The sequence below is a fragment of the Trichosurus vulpecula genome, chromosome 1, assembly GCF_011100635.1.
Source record: "Trichosurus vulpecula isolate mTriVul1 chromosome 1, mTriVul1.pri, whole genome shotgun sequence".
Lineage (NCBI taxonomy): Eukaryota > Metazoa > Chordata > Mammalia > Diprotodontia > Phalangeridae > Trichosurus > Trichosurus vulpecula.
Window position 1 is genome coordinate 179253192 of NC_050573.1, and position 9240 is coordinate 179262431.

The window sequence follows — 9240 nt, forward strand, 5'->3', positions numbered from 1 at the left end:
TCTTCTCCCCTCACCACCCTACCAGTGCCAAAAAGAAACCAAGAAATCTCTTTAGGTGGAATATTCATAGCCCTGCAGGGGTATTTACTTGATCTTCTGCCCTCCCCAATAGAGACACTTTCTGTCATTCTGAAGCCAATCCTTCTACCTTCTTTCCTTTTGTTCTTCATATCACCCTTATGCTTTCCATCCCCACCATATTCCCCATGGGTGTCTTCCTGATTTACTAATAATGAAATGATGTGTAAAAGAGTTTAAGAAAATCTTTCCCTTAATATCACTTGCCAGACCCTCTCCCCTAACATTTCTGAGATCTTTAAAAAAATGATGAGGAGAGGCTGAAGAAATGGGTAGAATGAGGGAATTATATTGATATTGCTGTTGGAAGAATAAGAAAATTATTACCATCCCCAAATAACTTGATGCGGGGCAAATGGGAGTAGAAAGAGAGAGGCTTCCCCTGTTTGCCTAAGTGTTCTAAAAAATCAGGAAAGACAAAAAAGGAAAAAAAACCCAACAACAATAAAAAAAAAACTTCACATAACAATACAATCCATTTAAACTGTGGCTCATACTTTTCATACCAATCTCATGACTTTTTTTTTTATTCCCAAGTCTGATTCTTGAACTCTGGAGCTGGCAGCGCTGTGAAGGGGAAGTAGAATCTGACACTGCACCAGCAGGTTTACCAAAGGTCTCTAATGGGTATTTTCTTTTTCTTAGCCCTGCCCCTGAATTGTCAGACGGCGTCTGCCTCTCTGAAGTTTGCAGTGATTTCCTTTCCAGCCTGGCCTTATCTTGGTCCGCACGTTGCTGCCTCTTGGTGACTAATAACACAATAACATTGTCTCAGGATAGAAAAAAAAAAGTCTGAGCTGTTTACTCGCTCTATGGGGGTTCAGTATAAAAAGGAGGCAGAGAGCTGTCCAAGCCAGACTGGCTTCTGCATGAGCACTGAAAGTCACTGAAAAGATCGTCGGGTTTCTAGTGCAGCTCACTGGACGATCGCGGAATTTTCAGACCTTTTGGATTGCCCTCTCTCCCGGCAGAGGCAGAAGCTTTTCTTTTTCTCTCGCTCTGGACACCCAGACTGAAGAAAGAACTTTGGGGGTCTGAATATCAGAAGTAGTTCAGGGTGAAACTGAAGTTGTTTTTGTGTGTTTTAGTTTGAGCTTAGTTGGCAGAGGAGGTATTTTCAGAATGGATTATTTCCAGATGATTTTCTCCCTGCTGTTTGTGGTTTTCCAAGGAGCTCCAGACACAGGTAGGCATGCTGGCCTGTAAGCTTCTCAGTATTAATGACTTAATTATCCACTTTAGTGCTTTTCTTGCTTGCTCTCTTCGCCCTATCCTTTACTATTGTGGCTCATAAATCAGATGTCTGGAAATTATTGTCTATAGCTCCCAAATCTTGGAGTGAAAAGTAATAAATAAGTCGCATATGTGCATAATATGACATTAGTCTATTAGTTGGGTTTATTTATGCAAAGGAGTTTTGTTGGACTTTTCTCTAGCATTAAAGAACATTCAAATGCTAGACAAAATTTAAGCATAGTACACATGTGTAATATACGTGTATTAATGCACAGAAATATATTACCATCACATAGTGTTGCTGCTAATACTAGCATGTCAGCATGTGTGATATTAGAGAGAGTGTTTCAACTTGAAGCTATGGAATTTTGTTCAAGTTTGATTCAGTGAGCACATGAGCAGAAACATCACCTAGGATATGGTCTGTTGAATAAACCCCCCCAGGTGGTTTCAGGGTGAGAGCAGATGCTTTCTTCCAGTCTTGTCATTACTGACTTTAGGTTTTCTTCTGGCAGGTTTTTGGCACTCAGCACAACTCGAGCTCTATTTACAGTTTTATTCACTTGTCTTGGGAGGGAGATAGGATAAATCTAGGTTACATGAAGATTTAAGATTGTGAGTGTATACTTGTGTGCATGTATGGTTTTCTGTCTGTGTACCCAGACCAGAGGGAGTGGATGACATGGAATTAAAACCTCATCATGCATGTGTCTGATCATTGGAAATCTGCTGGGCAAGTCAGTTTCTGTAGCCAAAAGCCATCTAAAGAGCTAGCAAGGAGGAAGACTGCTGCAGGAGCTGGTTGAAGGGTCTGAATGTACTTATCACAAGCTGTGCTTTTTATTATAACCTCAGGACCTGGTATTAAAAATCTTTTTTTTGAGGCACAACAGTTTGGGAACTGTGATGCTTAGATCAGATTCCCCAAACTTCTCTTGAGTTTAGCCTAAGATCAGCAGCCTCCTAAGGCTTTTTAGACACTTTCTGAAATCTATGCTGTGGAGCTCATGTCTCCTCTCTCCCAAAATGCTTCTTGCTTCTCCCTTCTCCCTTCTCCAAGTCTCTAACTATATTAGAGAGGAAAGCAGATTTGGGGTAAGGTGGGAGATAACAGTGATTGCTCAATAAAAATTGGTGTTGGTAGGTCACTTAAAGCTGCAAAAACAAAGCAATTTGAATTACTTGGTATATTTAGGAAGTAGGATATGAAGGGAGACTGCTACATGGGAATACCAGGTACCCTTTCTTAAAAATTAGGGGGAATTCAAAGGTCATTAGCCAAACCCAAACCTAATTTTATAACAGGAAGAATTTCTCAGAGCACTAAGGGGTTTCATAAAGTAGTTCCTTAAGGCATTTGTTTTCCCATATTTCTGATGCTAGAGTGGGTAAAGCATTTAGGTTAAGGAGGGAAGAAAAAAGGTTCATTTCATATATCTTGTCCCCCAAAATCTAAGCAGTATGCTTCATCCAAATCAGCTAGATATGAGTCAAATGCTAAAATTCCATTTCTGTAGCTCTAAGGTGAAGTTGGGTGGCTCATCACACTCTCTCCTTTATCTGTCTCATAGCCTTTGGTGCTGAACTCAGCACAGAAGCCCAAGCTGGTGGGGACAACCGACCTGCCAGTGCACCCTGGCGCTCTCGGAGGTCTAAACGCTGCTCCTGCTCGTCCTTGTTGGATAAAGAGTGTGTGTACTTCTGCCACCTGGACATCATTTGGATCAACACTCCCGAGTGAGTCTCTAGAGGGCATTGCAACTCTAGTCATTCATTCTAGCCCTAGTTGAAACTATAGCTTCTTTCCTGGGGAGCTCCTTGTTAGGTTTCTAAAGGTTAACACATCTGAAGAAATTTAATGCCTTTCTGAGACATTATTCTTCCATTAAAAAAACAAAACAAACCAAAACACAACAACACAGAGCAGTCTAGCAACAGAGTGGAAAGGATTCTATAGGCCGCTGGTTCCACCTACTTGTTAGCTGGATAGATAGATGTTGATAGACAGAAAGAGTTCAGTACAAATGGGACACTGTGGCAGAATTTAAAGACAAGCAACTTTATCTTGGTGCTTCAGAAAGAAATGCTCCAAGATATTATACCAGCTGAGGTTTGGGAAATGAGTTATCAAGACTGGATTTTTTCCTTATGGGCGTGATTAATCCTTAGTAAGAATACTAATGATCATTAAGAATTATATAAAATGGTAGAATTTCACTAGTAGAGAGAAATTCATGACCACCGTCTAGCTATGAGATCATCCATCTATAACTGGAAAGGGCCTCAGAAGCTTTTTAGTTCAATTTCCTCATTTTACAGCTCAGAAAGTTGAGAACCAAGGAGATCACACTAGTTGTAAGCCTCGGAAGTGGGATTTAAACCCAGGCCCTCTGCCTCCAAAATCAGAGTTCTTTCCACTGTATTACAGAGCCCAAGAGATTCAAAAATAATTTACTTATGGCCATGCAGTGAGTTATGGGCCAGCTAGGTCGAACACTAGGCTTGGAGGCAGGAAGACCTGAGTGCAAATCTGAGTTTAGGCCCTTCTAGCTGTATGACCCTGAGCAAGTCACTTAATCCTGTTTCCTCAGCTTCCCTGTCTGTGAAATCAGCTGGAGAAGGAAATGGCAAATCATTCCCTATCTTTGCTAAAAAAACAAAAAAACAAAAAACAAAAAAAAACCCCAAAAAACCCAAAAGGGGTCATGAAGAGTCAAATTTGCCTGCACAGCAACACAGTGAGTTAGAATTACTGTGTTGAATAAGAATTGGAATCCAGGTGTCCTGACTCTCAGTTCTGAACTCTTTCCATTTAGAAAGAACAACTTTAAAAGAATATGCATCCTCCTTCCCTGTTTGCTTTTCTTCAAACAATTGTAAGCAAAAAACAGTATCCACATAGCTTAATTTAGGGATGACCAAAAAAACCTAATAAGCATCACCAGAGTAAAGAGTTATTTCTTAAGGGTAGGGTTTCATCTCTTAGGTAAGAATCAAAATGGACACATTGGAAGCTATTAGCTATTCTGCTGGCCAGGCTCGTCTCATAGAGACATTTGATGCCAAAATCCCTGGCAAGAACTTCTCACATAGGTATGTGAACCAGGCAGAGTTATAGAATCTCCTTTTCTGGAAGGAGATGGGGCTTACTTCTGATAGGAGTTTGCTATGTACAATCTGAAGCCTGAAGATGGTAGGGTTCAATAATCCCATGTATTGTGGTGCTTCACTGAAATCCAAAGCGGGGAGGGGATCTGTGTAGAACATTAGCAGAGTAAGAAAATATGAAACAGACACCAGAATTGCTTATGTGCTGACTTTTAATAATTTTGCACTGAAAAAAAATACCGCTAATGGAAAGAGGAATTTGAACCTCATTAAGAGCTGAATTACATTGGGAGCAGTAGGATAATTGTCCACATTGTACACATTCTAAGCCAGCAGTTGGCATGCCCCTGGAAGTCCTATCTTATGTATTGGTAACTTTGTGCTGCCAAAACATTGGGTCTGATAAGCTCTTTGTATTACTTAAGGGGATAAATATACCCTGTTATTAAATGACCATGTTATTTTGAGGGCAATCAGTTATGCTAATATCTACTTTTTTTTCTTCTTTTAAACCTAGGCACACAGTTCCATATGGACTTGGAAGCCCTTCTCGATCCAAACGATCCCTAGAAGATTCACTTCTTACCAAGACAGAAGACTCCAGGAAGAGATGCCAATGTGCTAGCCAAAAAGACAAGAAATGCTGGGTCTTTTGCCAAGCAGGAAAAGAACTCTGGTGGGTAAAGACACCTTTCACTTTTAGTCAGCTTTGTAGACATCCAAACCTCTCCACAATCTAATATGATTCTGGCCTTGGAGAAAGGAATTTATTGTGTTGAAACATAGCCCCAGAGGGGTAGAGTTGACAATTCAATTGTTTTAATTTTTTTTTCTCTCTCTCTCAGGGCCCAAAACACTCTGAAGAAAGCCTGGAACGAACCTCAGAAAGGAAAAGACTGTATTGGTCGTGGACTGAAGTGTGTACACCAGCAGCTTGTGAACAGCAAGAAAATGAGAAGGTGAGAGGGCTTTCAGTGACATAGATAAGGTCTTTTCATTAGATGTGAAAATATCATTTAAACAACCCTCTATTGCAAGGAGGTTCAGAAGACGGCAGGGACCCCCTTCAGTTGGAGAGCTCTTGGCTTGATAGTTAATGTAGGGCAGAGGAGGTATCTTGACATTTAATTTTGGGATCATGAATATAAATGCAGGCTGCTGCCCACCTCATGCATGCTTGTGGTTGTGGGGAACACCTGCTGTCACGTCCCAAACTTACTACAGAGCTCCTTGTGAGGAAACTTGCTGCTTTCCTTGAGGGGGAAACATCAATCCCTTTTCAAAGAGAACCTGTTTTCATATGTGTCACATGGGATCTAGGTTTTTCAAAGGGAGGTAGTTATTCATATGGCCATCCAGGAGGAAAATAAAGTCATTAAGCAGGGTTGGTAAGATTTGGAACATACTGTTTTCTGTGTGTTGGCAGGGTGAGGTGGGGTGTGGAGTTAGCAAGGAGGAGGGAATTGTTTTTGTTTTTAAATAAGGGACCCTATTTGGCAGATAACCAGTGTCAATCCAAAATAGGTCTGCTTGCTTCCCCTCTCCCCCTCCTTTTTTTAGTCATGACATGGAGTGGAGGGAAGATTTAAATCAGCCAGCACCATTAAAATCACATTGGATAGCTGTTAACATGATGAAACCTCCAAACTCTTAACATTTGGGTTTCATGTGCCTGGGGAAGAAACCTGCTCTTGGATCTGTCACATGTTCTACATTTCCCTATTAGGATCAAAGGGAATTTTTCTTGGAAATTCAGTGGCAAGAAGTTCTGTGGTCAGAGTATACTGAGCCTGGGCCTGAAGTCAGGGACTTCTGAGCTGTTTACTACTAACTTCTGTTGCCTTTACCAATCACTTAACCCCTATTTCTTTAGTCTCTCAATTTGTTTTAAATAAGATTAATCGTACCATGTCCAGAGTGGAGTGGATTACCGGAACCACAATTTCTAAAATGGTTCAAAAGTTTTAACTTTCCTGAGACTCAGTTTCCTCATCTGTAAAATGAGGGGTTTGTATTGGATGACCTCTTATATTCCCAGTGATTCCAATTCCAAATCCTATCAGGTGATAATCTTCAAGGTGTCACTCTGAAGTAAACTAGCCTTGTAAAAATGAGTAACATGTACATAGTTCCTTAAGCTTTGTAAAGCCCCTTGCACATGTTAGTACTCCAAGTATTATTATCCCCATTTTACAGATGAGAAGATGGGTTGTGAGAGATCCCAGGGTAATGTAGCTGGAAAGTGCATAATGGGAGTTATAATGAACACAAGTCTTTTCCTAACCCCAACACTATCCATTATATTCCACTGCCCCATAAATATATGCTCTCCATTCCTAACCCTGGTCCCCCAAATAGTAGGCCTGCAGAAACATTTCTTTGCCTGACACAATCTGCTCTAGTCTCACCTAGACACTTCCCTTCTCCCCTCTCCTCCCAGCTACTTCTTTCTATTGCTTTCCATGGCTTTCATCCCAGAGAAGACTAGTTGCCTTCTAAAGACAAACTGAGTTTCCCAATGAAAAGAGTCCTGTGAAAGAATGAACAACAGAGACAAAAAGCCATGCTAAGATTCCTTTAAGCGCCATACTTAAGTTCCAGTAGATTTACCAGATTTTTTTTTTCTGTTCTGGTCATAACACAGTAGTTTTCATAGTTTGCAGTAGACACTTTCAGAGTTTTGTTTTGTTTGGGAAGGTGGTAGGATTCTGTTCTAGTTTTGTGGTGGGAAGAGCTCAGGAATCAGACTGGGATTGATTTTTCTCTCCGTGATGATTTGATATATTTCCTTGATCCTGATATGTTTGTGAGTTTTGTTTACAAAGTTTGGTCTTTTCTTGCTTTAACAGGTTGGAGGCCATCAGTAATAGCATCAAAGCATCCTTTCACATTGCAAAACAGAGGGCTGAGCTTCACAAAGCAAAGAAAGTGACCCATAACCGTGCCCATCAAACGCAAAGCATTTGGGACCGTCTGAAGACAACATCTTAGTTAAGAGATCTCTGTGGTTCATCCTCATGTACTCTGGCTGGCAAAGCATGGCAGCATCTTCCTTGCTTTGGCCATTCTTTGTTCCAGATTGGCAAAGGACTGGGGACCCTTGTTCCAAACATTCCAAGAAAGGTAGAGTTCCTAAAACTTGTCTTCATTTGAGCAATTGAAAGCTTTGCTCCTCCTCATCCAGGAATGTAAATGGATGGCTGACTGGGGGCCAATCTGGGAGAAAACAAAGACTAAGTAATATATTAATTAGTGATACATCTGTCAGGAGGAGGAGAGGAGACAACACATTTGGATGGAGCTTCTGAAGAGAGGGTCCGAAAGGGAGTGTGTGTCTGACTCAAGTGTCTGGCAGATTTCAGGGAGAAACTCCAAAGCTCTACGAGAAGATTTTGCAAGGAATGCACAAATTGAAAACACATGCCATGGAGAGACACTCAAGTTAGAAATCAAAGATACTCTTTTCAATTCATAAAAATGCAAAACTGAAAGACACTGTACTACTACTGTATGTCAGGATGTGTTTTGTGAATACGAGACTACCTCACCTGTATTGCACTCCTGCAGAAGTATTTCACCACCTTATTTGCCTTTACTCATTGCTCCCTGCCTTGTCTTCCCTTACCCCCTCCCAAATAAAACCCATCCTCTGGCCTCGTAGAAGTGCAGTTTGGGCAATAGTAGACATCACATTTTGGTGATGATCTGCTCCATTTGATGCATATGAGAAAAGGTCACTGAACCAGGTAGCTGATAGCCTTAGTTTCCACTTTATTGTAAAAGTGCTGACAAAGAGTTCATGAAAAATGCTAAAAGGTGAAAATTAGGTATTCTTTAGAGCAGCAAAACCACTTACCTTATTGGAACTGGCTAATGGAGGGTGAATTAAATTTTGTGATGTACTTATTTTTTTATAGATATTTATATTCAGACAATTTATTCCTTATATTTACCATGTTAAATATATGTTGGGGCAGGCCATATTGGTCTATGCGTGGTTTATGTATTTCTGAATGAAATTGAAACTGAGAAATGCTTTTTGCCTGTCAAGGTAACTGACCTTAGAAATAAATATTTTTTTCCCTACTCTACTGGTTTGATGTTATTGTTTTATAATTCCCACAAGCAGGTAAAACTTGCAAAAGGCACGAAGAGGATATAAATTGAAGAACATTTCATTCCTAGGTTGACTTGATCCTGTAACTTTTCTAGGAAAGTAACAATTGGTTTAGTATTTTAGATTTTTTCTGCCTCTTCTACAAGAGTCTTGGTCTATATAGTGAAGGAAGACTGTAAAGAGAGCTTATAGAAATGTAAGCAAGAGCTTCAACAGCTTTCAGTTGTCATCTCTTCCCCTCCCCCACTCACAATAGATGTTGTTGAAAGGGCTGAAGCTCAGCCCTTTCCACCCATCTTTAATTTCGGCCTGCTGTGGATACTATGCACAATCTTTGTTCAACACATAATTGTTAATGGTAATTGCCAGTTTCATAGAGATGAGGCAGTTGGTGATTACCGGTCAAAGTCCAGAACCAATGCCAAAGGGTACATCTTCAATCCTCAATAATTCATCAGTTAAGGATCAGGTATAGCCTAGGTGCTGAGGATACAAATGCCAAAGTGAGATATTCCCTGGCCTCAAAAAGCTTACATTTTATTAGGGGGACACAGTATGTTCACAGCTAAATAAATACAATGTGTGTGTGTGTGTGTGTGTGTGTGTACACATAGGGAATTGGTGGAGGAACTCTGCTAATTGGGAGAGGGAATATCAAAAATGACCTCTGAAGGAAGGTGGCACTTGAGACTTGACAGGAG

The 9240-nt window shown here is 40.6% G+C and overlaps 1 protein-coding gene across 1 annotated transcript; it reads left to right on the top strand.

Moving 5' to 3' along the window:
• Positions 1-933: 933 nt before the first annotated feature.
• On the top strand, positions 934-8477 carry EDN1 (endothelin 1). Its single transcript, XM_036735560.1, has 5 exons — positions 934-1264; positions 2886-3051; positions 4940-5098; positions 5268-5381; positions 7272-8477. The coding sequence occupies exons 1-5, from the start codon at positions 1201-1203 to the stop codon at positions 7411-7413; spliced, it is 645 nt and encodes a 214-aa protein (XP_036591455.1). The 5' UTR covers positions 934-1200; the 3' UTR covers positions 7414-8477.
• The last annotated feature ends 763 nt before the right edge of the window (positions 8478-9240 follow it).

Coding starts and splice junctions, on each gene's coding strand:
- EDN1 (XM_036735560.1), top strand. CDS start 1,201: ATGGATTATTTCCAGATGATTTTCTCCCTGCTGTTTGTGGTTTTCCAA. Junction 1,265..2,885: donor CCAAGGAGCTCCAGACACAG/GTAGGCATGCTG, acceptor TCTGTCTCATAG/CCTTTGGTGCTGAACTCAGC. Junction 5,382..7,271: donor AACAGCAAGAAAATGAGAAG/GTGAGAGGGCTT, acceptor TTGCTTTAACAG/GTTGGAGGCCATCAGTAATA.